This window comes from Mesoplodon mirus (genome assembly GCF_964341445.2).
Source record: "Mesoplodon mirus genome assembly, chromosome: 5".
Lineage (NCBI taxonomy): Eukaryota > Metazoa > Chordata > Mammalia > Artiodactyla > Ziphiidae > Mesoplodon > Mesoplodon mirus.
Window position 1 is genome coordinate 30,684,826 of NC_138980.1, and position 13,572 is coordinate 30,698,397.

The window sequence follows — 13,572 nt, forward strand, 5'->3', positions numbered from 1 at the left end:
TGTTAGCATACGGTATTTGTCTTTCTCTTTCTGACTTACTTCACTCCTATGACAGTCTCTAGGTCCATCCATCTCACTACAAATAACTCAATTTCGTTTCTTTTTATGGCTGAGTAATATTCCGTTGTATATATGTGCCACATCTTCTTTATCCATTCATCTGTCGATGGACACTTAGGTTGCTTCCATGTCCTGGCTATTGTAAATAGTGCTGCAATGAACATTGTGGTACATGACTCTTTTTGAATTATGGTTTTCTCAGGGTATATGGGCATATGTTTTTGATTAGTCTCTGGGTATGTACCTAGAATAGAATTGCTGGGTCTGTGGTAACTCTTAAGCTTTGGAGGGAACTGCCAGGCTGTTTTCCAAAATGGTTGCACCATTTCACATTCCTACCAGCAGCGTACAAGTGTTCCAATTTCTCCTCATTCTCATCAATACTGGCTGTTATCTGACTTTTTCATTATAGTTATCCTAGTGGGTGTGTAGTATCTCACTGTGGTTTTGATTTGCATTTGCCTGATGGCTAATGATGCTGAGCAACTTTTCATGTGCTTAATGCCTGTTTGCATACCTTAGGAGAAATGTTTACTTGCCTATTTTTAAATTAAGGATGAGTTTTTAATTGACTTTTTGTTTATCAAGCTAGATGCTTACTCTAGGAGCTGAAGTTCAAATAGAAGTTCAGTTGCCTTAGCGGCAGTTGGTATCTCCCCAGAAGTGAAGCCTGAGATTTCAGAACAGAGGCTAAGGAGAGAGGGATCATCAAGTGGGACTCCAGAGGATGGAAGTTTCCTCAAACACAACTGCTTGGGAGAAACCTTACTGTGTAAATCTAAGAGCTTAGAAAAGTCAGCTTGGCTCTTCAGAAAGTTGGGTTTCTATAGCGTCAGGATTTTGGCTTTGGAATTTCAAATGTATTATTTTAAAGGTGATAATATTTATGTTAAAAACATTTTCAGATAGTACACAAGAGTATAAAGCAAAAGTTAAATGTCCTTCCTCCCTAACACCTCTCCCCTGATTTAAGCTCTCCAGAGATATTCACTATTAAGTTTTCATGTATATATGCAAATATATATACATATATATTTGTTTATGTACATTAAATAACATAATATATTGTTCTGGCAACTTGTTTCCACTTATCAATATAGCTGGGAAATTTTTCTACTTTCACCATAGATAGAGATAAATCTTATTCTTTTAATGTGTTGTCATATCATGTTGTATGGATTTCTATAATGTATTTAACCAGTCCCTACTGAAGGACTTTAGTTTTAGTGTTTTTGCTATTTTGAGCAAGTTTGCAGTGAATCTTGTGCAGTATCTTTGGTACTTTTGTGAGTCTCTCCGGGGATAAATCCCTAACATTTATGTTTTGATGGATGCAGTATGGTCCAATTGTCCTCTAAAGAGGTGAAGTTTACAGTTCTAACAGTGTCTCTCCATCGCTTTCGAAGACTGGGTTTTAGAAACCTTTTTTCAGGGGGAGGAGTGGTTGTTATGTCTGTTTTCATTTACATTTCTTTAATTCATAAGGAGGCTGACATTTCATATTTTTATAGGTCATTTATGTTTCTTTTTCTGTGAACTTTCTGTTCCGTTCTTGTCGTTTTTCTATAGAGTTGTCTCTTAGTGCTTTAGAAAAGCTTTTTGTATTTTAAGGAAAATTTTCTAGTGCTTTTGTGGTTTTATTGTTTATATGAAAAATTTTGATCATCAGTTTTACTGGCGAGTGTGAGGAACAAGGCAGGGCTCCAGCTTTGCTTCCTTCCAGATGGCTTGCCATTGTCCTGATGCCATTTATTGAATTCTTTCCCTTTCCATCCATTCATTTAAAATGCCTTTGTGATATACTAGATTCTAGTATGTGTTTGGGTCTATTTCCAGCCTCTCTATTCTTTCTCTAGTACTAAGTTACTTTGATGGCTTTTTAAAAAAAATTGTTTGTTTGTTTTTAAACTATTTTATAAGGTTTTGGCAGTTTACCAATTAAACCAGGTCTAGGGAAAAGCATGTTATATGGAGAAAGGAAGTGTCTGGGAGTCAAACAGATCAGGATTTGATCCCAGATATATAGTTTATCAGCTTTTTAGCCCTGGACAGATTCTTCAACTTTACTGTGCTTCAGTTTTTTTGCCTTTAAAACAGAATGAGGATTGAGATGCTGCCAGGAAAGCGCTCCCTGCTGCTGTTAGGTGCATGCTGGATGTGTGGCTGTTCACTTCTGGGCCTGAGCTTTAGTGGGCCCGGGTGAGGTATTTGCAAGACCAAGGGGGTGTGTCCCCCCACCCCCAATCCTCCAGGTGCAGGAATTCCCTGCCCAGTCAGCCCTGAGTCCATTACTACTGCCTGCCCAGACCTCTCCCTCGATCTGCTATTCAGAGAGCGAGCTGTCCCTGAAGGGAGGCCAAGGTGTGTGTGGCGGTGGCGGGGGTGGTTCGTGGACAGTGTGGGTCCCTCACTATACAGAACAGGGTGGGACGGATAGGTGGAAATAAAGGAGGAGGGAACAGGACTCCATCTATGCTCTTGCCCTGAACCCTTCCAATCTGAGGGGTGGGCCTGCTTCCTTTTCTGTTCCTTCATGATGATAGATTGGGGTGGGGAGGAGAGGTATTCATTTGTTCAGTAAGTATATCCTGGGGACTGGCTCGATGTGTTAGTTTCCTAGGGCTGCACTAATAAAGTACCACAAACTGGTTGGCTTAAAACAATACAAATTTATTGTCTCATAATTCTAGAGGCTAGAAGTCCAAAATCAAAGTATCCGCAGGGCTGTGCTTTCTCTGCAGGTTCTAGGGGAGAATCTGTTCTGTGCCTTTCTCTTAGCTTCTGGTGTCGCTGCTATCCCTGGTGTTCCTTGGCTTGTAGACACACATCTCTCTAATCTCTGCCTCTGCTATCACATGGCATTTTTCCGCTTCTTATAAGGACTCCAGTCATATTGTATTAGGGTCCACCCTAATGAGCTCATCTTTACTTGATTGCATCTACAAAACCCTATTTCCAAATAAAGTCACGTGCACAGGTACCAAGGATTAGCACTTGAACAGATCGTTTTGGGGGACACAATTTGACACTGGGAATGCTGGCCCTTAGGAGGGTGAGGGTTAGGGTTAATGTAGGGCATCAGCACTGACTCTTCCTCCTTCCCACTTTCCCAGCCAGTGACCTGGGGCGGCCAGTGGCATGTGGATTTGATTTCTGGCAGGGATAAAATTAGTGGGGAGGATGATATTTTTAGAAGTTCAAGGGACCCTAGGGACCACCTAATCCACACATTTAACAGATGGGAAGCTGAGACAGTTCCACGAGACACTTTGTGTTATGGTTGGGCACTTTGTGCTGAGGCAGCTGCCGTGGGCCATGGACTGTGGCTCCAGTTGGTGGTGGGGAGAGGAGGAGGGTGGCCACTGAGTCCGTTGTCAGCCCTGGATCCCCAATCGCAGCCTGAGGCAGACTCTACTTTGGGCCACCAACACCTACTGAAAGCCCGTGTTTTCCCCAGATGGGTTTTTTTGTCTGGGGCTGCCTGGAGAGAGGAGGAGGCGGTGCGGGCCGGTGCCGCCACTGTTTCAGTTCTGACTCCCACTCACACTGTCCCGGGGCCTGTGGGTGCCACGCAAGGCGAGTTCCCTCTGCAGTGCCCCCGCCACCCCCGAAGCCTCTCCTGAGCTGCAGCTCTGCTAACCCGCTTCATCTGTTACCCTCTTCCATTGGCTTTGCATGCTCTCAAAAATCAGGGAAATCTCTCCTCTGTTGGAGACTCTCCTGTTTTCTTTGCTGTTTTGGTAGAAGTTGGTGATGTGTTGATGTGAGTGTGTGTGTATGTGTGTGTGTGTATGTGTGCATGCAAAACCTGCCCTGTCTCCACAGTGCCAGCTGCCTCCCACTGCTTAACGGGATTCTTGAGCATAGTGCTTGATGGGCACATTTTCTGTTCTTGCGCCCAGAAAATCTCATCCTTCTCCCTTGCTCTCCTTGGACTTGACACTGGCATGCCTGCCAGACTTTGTGCCATGGAGTGAGCTCTGGTCCTTAAATAGCTGATCCCCAAGCAGCAACATCCTGGGGCTCCAGCTGCAATTTACAGCTAAGGCCAGGGCAGAGGATGCCAGCGTAGGCACCCATGGGCTAGAACTCTGAGCAGCTGGAGTTTTTGCTGCCAGCATTTTCTGTGGAGTTCCCAGACCGTCAGGAGTAGAGAAGATGCTGAGGAGGTTTGCATCTCCACCATTGCCTACTGGACTCTCCATTCATTCCAAAAAATGTACTGAGCATCTAGTATGTGTCAAACACCGTGCCAGGCATCAGAGGGAGATAGAGAAAGTCCTTGCCTCCCCAGGGGTTCCAAATGAACTCTGCTGCTGTGTTCCATGACTAGGAAGCATCAGGAACTCTAAGAACTGGAACCTAGGAAGGGATCTGGGAAAAAGCTGCTTCCTACTGAGATTTGTGGAATGGCTGGGGGGAGGGGTGCTGGGAAAGCCTAGAGGTGAGGAAGGGGGAGGGAGTGCTGAAGACAGCCTGGTGGCAGGGCCCAGCAGAATGGCCACTCTCAGCACTTACCGCAGCCATGTTCGTTGTTGGGGTCCCTCCGTCTCACAACACAGAAAGCTCCAGGAGGGCAGAGACTGTCTGTGGAACTGGTACCTGGCAGGGAGTCAGTGCTCAGAAAACATTTGAATGAATGAACTTCACAGAGTTTTGTTTAGATCTTGAGGCTACTGGGGAGCAGGAGTTTAAGTTCAGGTTAACCTGGTTAGTTTTATGCTTTTGGAAGATCATTCAGGCAACTGTGGGAAAACAGCGGAATGGACAGTATGCCTGGGGAGCTTCCTCTGCTGTTCGCTGAAGGGGAATCAGATTTGAACCTAACACCTGAAGATGGAGGAGGCCACTTACAAGGACCAAAGAGCAGCTGTAAGAAGCTGAGAAGGATCCCTGGCCAATAGGAAGCTAGGATCCCAATCCTACAACCACAAGGAACTGAAACAGGCCAACAGCAGGAATGAGCTTGGAAGAGGATCCCAAGTGCCAGATGAGATCACAGCAGTTGGAAACTTTGATTTTTACCTTTGTAAGCACTGATCAAGGAACCCAGCCATGCCATCCTGGACTTCTAACCTGCAAACCTGGGAGAGAATAAAAGGATATTGTTTTAAGGCACTAAGTGGTCATATATTACAACAACAATAGAAAATGAACACACCAATTGCTGGAATCATTCACTGAACTGAAAACACAGGTATAGGAGCAGGTCAGGACAGGCTAGCTGAGAAAAGACACCCAGGAGGAATTGGAGTTGATGATAAGCATCCCCACCTCATCAGGTTGTGGAGAGGATCAAATGCATAGAAAGTAAGTGCTGGATAAACTTGGCCACTGTGGGTGTGGCTGGAACTGTGGGGAGACCTGGGTCCCAGATGTAGGTGGAGATCTGGGAGTCACTGCGGAAGGGCCGCTGCCTCCAGACACTGTGCCTATCCCATAGTTGTTGATTCCATGGGGATGTGATAGGATGGAGAAAGCAGGTGACATTGCCGCTGCCCAAGCTCTGCTGTACCCCCTGGGCCTGGGGTCTGTCAAGTGGGCTGGTCCCAGCCCTCTCTGACCAGGCTCACATCTCCTCTCCAGTCCATCAACTGATAAATGGATAAAATATAGTATACCCATACAATGGAATGTTATGTAGTAATGGAGCACTGACACATGCTACAACATGGACAAACCTTGAAAACATGTTAAGCGAAAGGAGTCAGACACAAGAGGCCACATACTATATGATTCCATTTCTGTGAAATGTCCAGTACAGGGACATCTATAGAGACAAAAAGGAGATTAGTGGTTACGTAGGTCTAGGGAGGATGAGGGGGTCAGGGGTGATAGCTAAAGGGTGCAGGGGCTCTCTTTGAAGTGATGAAAATGTCCTAAAATTGACTGTGGTGATGGCTGCACAACTCGGTGAATACACTAAAACCAATGAATCGTATACTTTAAACGGGCAAATTGTATGATACGGGAATTATATCTCAATTAAAAAAAATAATCTACCCCAGTTTTCTAAAAGAAGGGACCTTAGTCCATCTAGTTCTAACTTTCTCATTTTATAGATGAGGCACTGAAGCCCAGAGAGGTTAAATGACTTGCACAAAGTCATTTGTCATTTAGAACCCTGATTGACTACCCATTAGCCATTACATTCTCACCCATTCTACCCTGCTTCAAGTGAGCGGGAGTGGCCATTCACACAAAATCAGTGAAGTCACACAAACCACCTTGGATGTGGCACAGATCTCTGAGCCTGGTGTTAGAAATACACAGTGTGGTTTACTGAGGACACTTCTTGGCACTTCATTGTCTTGTGGCTCAAAAAACTGACATTTGTGACCTGGCCAAGCCAAGATTCCCACACTTTCACTATCCAACCACATTTCATAAACTTTGAGCTAAAGTTGAATACCGAATCACAGGAGATGAGCAGAGCGTGAGCTTGGACACTAGCGGACCAGGATTCAAATTCAGCTCTGTGTGAGCTGCATGAAGCTATTACCTTTATGAGCCTCAGAAAATTGTGAATAATAAAGGTATTCTTTGTGAGCACTGGATGAGATATCACATGTAATGTGCTTGGCATATAAATGTTAATTCCTTCCTCCTTCCATTTGAGAACTGAGAGGTCTTCATAACTGAGACCTTGGTGAGGTCAGTCAAGCACATTTGCCTGAATTGGGTTTCCTGGGGATGATAATTCTTTGCGGAGTTCATCATGCCTAGTGCTCACATCTGGGAGCACCTTTCCCCTTTGCAACACTGACACATTGTCACCCCAACCAACAAGGCTAAAAGAGGAATAGAAAACCACCCTGCACCCTCTTGCACTGTTGGCAGGAATGTAAATTGATACAGCCACTGTGGAGTACAGTATGGAGGTTCCTTAAAAAACTAAAAATAGTTCCCCATATGACCCAGCAATCCCACTACTGGACATACACCCTGAGAAAAACCATAATTCAAAATGACACATGTACCCCAAAGTTCATTGCAGCACTATTTACAATAGACACGACATGGAACAATCTAAATGTCCAATAACAGATGAATGGATAAAGATGTGGTAAATATATACAATGGAATATTACTCAGCCATAAAAAAGAACGAAATTGGGTCATATGTGGATGTACCTAGAGTCTGTCATACAGAGGGAAGTCAGAAAGAGAAAAACAAATATCGTATATTAACGCATATATGTGGAATCTAGAAAAATGGTACAGATGAACCTATTTCCAGGGAAGGAATAGAGACACAGGTGTAGAGAATGGACATGTGGACACAGTGGGGGAGGGGAGGGTGGGATGAATTGGGAGATTAGGATTGACATATATACACTACCGTGTGTAAAACAGATAGCTAGTGGGAACCTGCTGTATAGCACAGGGAGCTCAGCTCGGTGCTCTGTGACGACCTAGATGGGTGGGATGAGGGGGTTGGGAGGGAGGTCCAAGAGGGAGGGGATATATGTATACATTGTACAGCAGAAACTAACACAACATTGTAAAGCAATTATACTCCAATAAAACAAAAAAAATACTAAGATTGAAAAAGAAACGAAAACCACCCTGCAGAGCCCTGCCAGCGGTGTGCTCGGAGGAGTTCTGCTCTCACAGCCTCATGTGCCCCTTGGGGAGGGCTCCCCAGGGAGGGCCAGAACTTCTACTGCAGGACGTAGGGGGAGGGAGAAGGTGGGGGAGGGTTTGGGGTGCGAAATGGTACAGTAAAGTGGTGGACAGTAAGGCAAAGCTGACAGTAGCCACCAGTCCTAAAGCTCAGGAGGGACTATCTTTTCTCAAGGAATTCCAAAGTGCAAACATTTAAAAGGTCAATTTTTGGTTACATTGTGCGTACAAACTTTGCTTATTTTCAAATTATTTTTTGTTGCTTATATAACTATTCTCATTGTTCAATTGATATATTTTTCTATTTGTGAAATTATTTGGGGTCTAAGGTTAGTATGGATTGCATCCTACTTTTTCGTATTAAAATACTAAGTTTTAAAAAGCTACTTGTTTTTTATGTAACGACTGCACTTGGTTACAGGGTTAAAAGATCAGTTTTCAGCTGGCTTAACTGCCTTGCGTTGGCAAGGCCACATGCAGACTTCTAAAGTTCCACTTTCTGGCCTGTTTGGCCACCACAAAAATGACGGGACTAATTTACAAATTAGTTGCCTTTGTCAATCCTATAATCAAAGGCAACTAATTTGTAACCATCTAATTAATATTCACCCAGTGTTCCAAGACAGGGTACATGAAGTAAGTCAGAGGTACAAGAACCACCCCAGTCCAGGCCTGCTCGCCACCCCAGCATTACAGTCCATTAATCCTCTAGAGTTAACTGCAAACGGGGCGCCTACTCAGAGCTCTCCCCCACCACACCCCGAAGTCTCAACCCCAGTGTTCATGCTGTCTTCCCTCTCAGCTCCCGCCAGCTGCCTCGCCATGCCTTGCGTGGGCGTGATGCCAGCGGCGGTAGGAACTACAAGGAAAACAGAGGGTTAGGGGATGCCGTTGGGAGGTCGGCGGGAACTGCAATTTTAGATACTTTGGTCAGGAGAACCTCTCCTGTGGTAAACATCTGAGCAGATTCCCGCGGGTAAGGGTGGGAACGAGCCACCGGCTCTCTGGGGAACAGCGGTCTAGACCGAGACAATCAGTGAGTGAGTGGGTCCATCCCTTGCCAGGAAAGAGAAAGCAGAGTGTGAAAAATCGTGCTGGAACGAAGGAATCGTTAGCAGTGTGAGGCTTTACCTTAACCTTGGCACCTAGGGTACACCAGCCAGGACCAGTTCAGGACCCAGGACCTGACCGGTCTAGGCACTGCTTAAGGGATCAGATTCTAAGGAGGTTTGGAATCACACCAAGCAGACTTCCCATTCTTCCAGTCCGGTCGCAGACCCCGAGCTTTAGGCAAGGATCCTGTCGCCTTAGATGTGGTCACGACCCTACAGGTACAGCCTCCTCCTCCTCCTCTTCCTCTCGCCGCCTATTCTGTGACGCCGAACTCTCAGAAGAGCGCAAGTCTGGGTCGCAGTGCCTCCTCACCTCCTCCAGGGCCCGAATCCCTCAGGGCTCCGGCCCTCGCCTCCTGAACCCTCCGACTCCGGCCCTAATCCGCCCCGCCCCGCCCCGCCCCAGTTATGGGAGTGACCCCGCCCCTACGGCCGAGACCCCGCCCCTCCGCACTGTATATTTAAGGAGCTGAGCGTCAAGGATTGGTCAGAGTCGGAGACCTGAGTTCCTAATTGGTTATGGTGTACGGCCTGCTTCCCGCAGAGCGGCATGATCCGGAAGTGATTCCTGAAGCGCCCGCCGCGTGGATTAGCACCTGGGGCGATCGGTTGCCGCGTTCGCTGCCATGACCAAAATAAAGGCAGATCCAGACGGACCGGAGGCTCAGGCGGACGCGTGCTGCGGAGAGCGCACTTACCATGAGCTGCTGGTGAATCTGAACCCCATCGCGCAGCCTCTGGCTTCTCGCCGCCTCACGCGGAAGCTCTACAAATGCATCAAGAAAGGTGCGGCGGGACTTTCCTGGTGATCCAATGGTTAAGACTGCGCTTCCACTGGAGGGGGCACATGGGTTCGACCCCTAGGTGGGGAAGTTACGCAGGCCGCGTGGCGTCGCCAAAAAAACAACCAAAAAAAATGTGCGGGTGGACGCCGGGGTGAGCCGGGACAGGACGCGGGTGGCGGGCGGAGGTCCCCTCGACTGATTCTTCTGTCGTTGCAGCCGTGAAGCAGAAGCAGATTCGGCGCGGGGTGAAGGAAGTTCAGAAATTTATCAACAAAGGCGAGAAAGGGTAAGAACCCCCTCCCGCCGGATTTTGCATTTCTAAACGATGACGAAGTTATCCCTGCTACTTAGTAGGTAGTCGGTAAAAGAGCTATGACTCCCCCTCATGTGCAGAAGGTAAATTCCCTTCCGTACAGATGCTGATACATCACTTACACGAGCGCAAAGGGACACCATGGGGAAAGTGAATTCCAGGGGAAGCGAATCGCATAAGCCTGCTCACTTAGGGTAGATCCCAGCTTCATTCATTCAGCGACTATTTACTGACTGCCTACTCTTTCAGGCACTATACTATGGCGAGACAACGACAGTAATCAAATACACACAAAATTATAAGTGTCATAGGTAACCATGAAGGAAAAGTACAGGGTGCAGTGAGATTGACTTCATTATCCTACATCTTTTCTTTCTGGCGTTTTTCAGAACCTGAAACCTACTTGCATTTTTATTCCCTGTATCTCCCACTAGGGCCAGAAAGTAAGCTCTTTGAGAACAGGAAAAAGCCTCTCACTGCTTTACTTTCAGAAGTGTCTGGTACATTGTAGGTGCTCCAGAGGTAAATAATGCTGGGGGGATTTGATGCTCTATGGAGTCTGACCTAGGTGGGGTAGCTGAGGTCTGAAGATATAGGAATTAGTTTGTGGGCTGGTGGGGAGGGGAGGCATTCTGCCAGAAGAAAGTGGATTTCAGGGCAGGAGAGGGTAGTAGTGGGCAGAAGTGCTACCTTCGCATGGGGTTTTCGTAAGCCATGGTAAGTTTAGTTTTTGTACTCAGGGCTTTGGAGGCCACTGAGGTAAGCCAGGGAGTGACATAATTATGTTTACACCTTAAGATTTTTCTGGCAACTTTGGAAAGGATCAGAGGTGGAAGAATAGATGGGGAAATTGAGATAGGAGGCTACTGTGGCATAGAAGAGGCGGGGGCAATTTTTGATTGGGTTAGTGGTGGCGAGATGGAAAGAATTAAAGTGGATGGATGAGAGGACTTTCCGCTATGGAGTGAAGAGGTGTGGGTTCCAGGGGGCACACTCACTGAAATAGTGAATAGTGGAGGGAGCCGGGTTTGTATGGGAAGATCATGAGTTTGGTTTTAGACAAGTTTTTGAGGTGCCTTTTATTTTTTTTTTTATTTTTTATTTTTTTGCGGTACGTGGGCCTCTCACTGTTGTGGCCTCTCCCGTTGCGGAGCACAGGCTCCGGACGCGCAGGCTCAGCAGCCATGGCTCACGGGCCCAGCCGCTCTGCGGTACGTGGGATCCTCCCGGACCGGGGCACGAACCCGTGTCCCCTGCATCGGCAGGCGGACTCTCAACCACTGCGCCACCAGGGAAGCCCGAGGTGCCTTTTAGACATATGAACCCTCTCCCTAGCAGAAATGTCAAACAGGCAAGTGGCTATAAGGCTTTGCAGTTTGGGAGAGGGTCAGGCTGGAGAGCATAGATTTGGGAGTTGTCAACACATAGTTGGCGCTTGAAGCCTTGGTGGGGTCACCTGGGGAGAAAGTACTGACAGGGCAGCCAAGGACCAGGCTGTGAGAACACCAGCATTTAAAGGCGACTGAGGAATTCCCTGGCAGTCCAGCAGTTAGGACTCCGTGCTTCCACTGCAGGGGGCCCAGGGTTCGATCCCTGGTTGGGGAACTAAGATCCCGCAAGCCGTGCAGCACAGCCAATAAAATAAAATAAAGGCTACTCAAAGGAAGAGGGGCCTGCAGAGGAGGAGAGTATTTGAGGCAAACGGAAAACTAGGAGTGTGGATGCAGTGCTTTGAACCAAGAGCTCTTTCTTGTTTTCCTCTCACTCCCCTAGGGAACAGACTCTTCCCTCTGTGTCATCAGGGCTGCTGAGGCCCTTGTCCCAGAACCCCAACACTTTGCCAGCTAAGAGCCCTAGCTGGAGATTCTCTGGCAAGCTTTCATTGGTTCCCTGTCACTCTTGGGAATGATCCTGGAAGCACTCAAGGCCCTTAAATGTGACTAGTTTTTCTAGTCGTCTTGTCTGCCCCATCCCCATCCTGGACTCCAAAGCCATCCCTGGCTCCCCAGCAATAGCCAGCCCCTGTGTACCTGGTATCCTTCTGATTCTCTCGACCTTAAATGCTTTCCCTGCCTCCAGCCCCTCCACGGGCTGCCTGACATGTTCATCATTCAGCTTTCCTCTCAAGTGTCACTTCCTGATTCATTTTTTGATCTTCCAAGGAGGGGTGAGCTCTTACTCCTTGGCATCTCTCTCATACCTCATCTGTCCCAGCACGATATGCTTTGTCACACTTGGTGGCATTTACTTGTTGCCACGCAATAGAGATTACCTCCCCAGAGGAATGCACTCACCAAACAAACCTGCATGAATTTCTAAAGGTTGGGAGACACACATTAATAACTGGACTCTTTGAGGTCACGGGGCAGCTTACCCATCTCTGTACCCCCAAGGCCCAGCTCAGAGGCAACACTTACGACTGAAAGAGGGAACAAGCAAGCTGGAAATGACAGTGGTTTCTCTTATTTCAGGATCATGGTTTTGGCAGGAGACACATTACCCATTGAGGTATACTGCCATCTCCCAGTTATGTGTGAAGACCGGAATTTGCCGTACGTCTATATCCCCTCTAAGACGGTAAGGAGCACGTGTGCCCGATCTTGGTCAGCACAGGAGGGAGGGTGTCTGGGATCAGGTATTGGGCAGCAGGCCATAGTGGGAAGGAGCGTGAGCTTTGGAGTTCAGACAGACCGGGATGGATTCTTGGCTCCGCGGCTTCCTAGACGAGGGACTGCAGATAAGTTACCTCTCTGCACTTCCATGTCTTTCTTGTAAAATGGGAATCCCCTTCTCCACGGACTATGGGAGTGAAACAGAAGGTGAACTTGGATATGTAAGTCCTATTAGGTGGGTGCAGTTTCAGAGGGGATGTTCTAGGGACCTGAAGCTGTCCTTACCCTTACACAGCAGAGGCCAGGTCTGGGGTCCAGGGAGTGGGGGATGGCAGGGACCTGGAAAGCATAGGCACTGCCCAAGGGGACGGCCCCTGCTGGGCTGGAGCCCTTTCACAGTTGCCATGTGGAACTGTAGGCCCAGTGTTGCTGGACCACAACTCGAAAGTTTGCTGAGTTTAAATGGTGGCAAAATGTTGACATTGACTGACTAGCGCATGTCTTCACATTGACACTAGCACTGGTCTGTGGGCTGGATTAGGCTTGTGGATCACCAGTTTGTGACTCCCTGGTGTACAGGTTGTGCGGCCTTCTTTCCAAACAGCGCTTCTATTTCCTTCTCTGCAGGACCTGGGTGCAGCCGCCGGCTCTAAGCGCCCCACCTGTGTGATAATGGTCAAGCCCCATGAGGAATACCAGGAGGCCTATGACGAGTGCCTGGAGGAGGTACAGGCCCTGCCCCCGCCCATGTGAAGGACTTAGGCAGCAACCTGGGCACCTGCTCCAGAAGCTGTTGGATTGGCGGCGCACCAGCTGGCTGCCCTCCTGCTGCCCCCATTCACAGCATCTCTGTGGTACCCTGAGGCACATGTTCTTCCCAGGTGGCTCCAACAGCTACTTCACGGCAGCAAAGCCGGCATCTTCTCCATCAGTGCTATTTTCTGTTGAGCTTCAATGAAGATGACGTGGGAGAAGTAAATGCTAAAACTGAAATGTGCTGAGTCTGTGGGTGTTTTTTTTAAGCAGCAGCTCCTGGTGGGGCTGAGGAGTTGGTGGGGGGGAAA

General features: G+C 47.8%; 1 protein-coding gene across 1 annotated transcript; it reads left to right on the top strand.

Annotated features, from left to right (window-relative positions):
• The first annotated feature begins 9,310 nt into the window (after positions 1-9,310).
• Positions 9,311-13,501, top strand: NHP2 (NHP2 ribonucleoprotein). Its single transcript, XM_082623882.1, has 4 exons — positions 9,311-9,584; positions 9,800-9,869; positions 12,368-12,473; positions 13,136-13,501. Exons 1-4 carry the CDS (start codon positions 9,425-9,427, stop codon positions 13,259-13,261), a joined length of 462 nt encoding a protein of 153 aa, XP_082480008.1. The 5' UTR covers positions 9,311-9,424; the 3' UTR covers positions 13,262-13,501.
• The last annotated feature ends 71 nt before the right edge of the window (positions 13,502-13,572 follow it).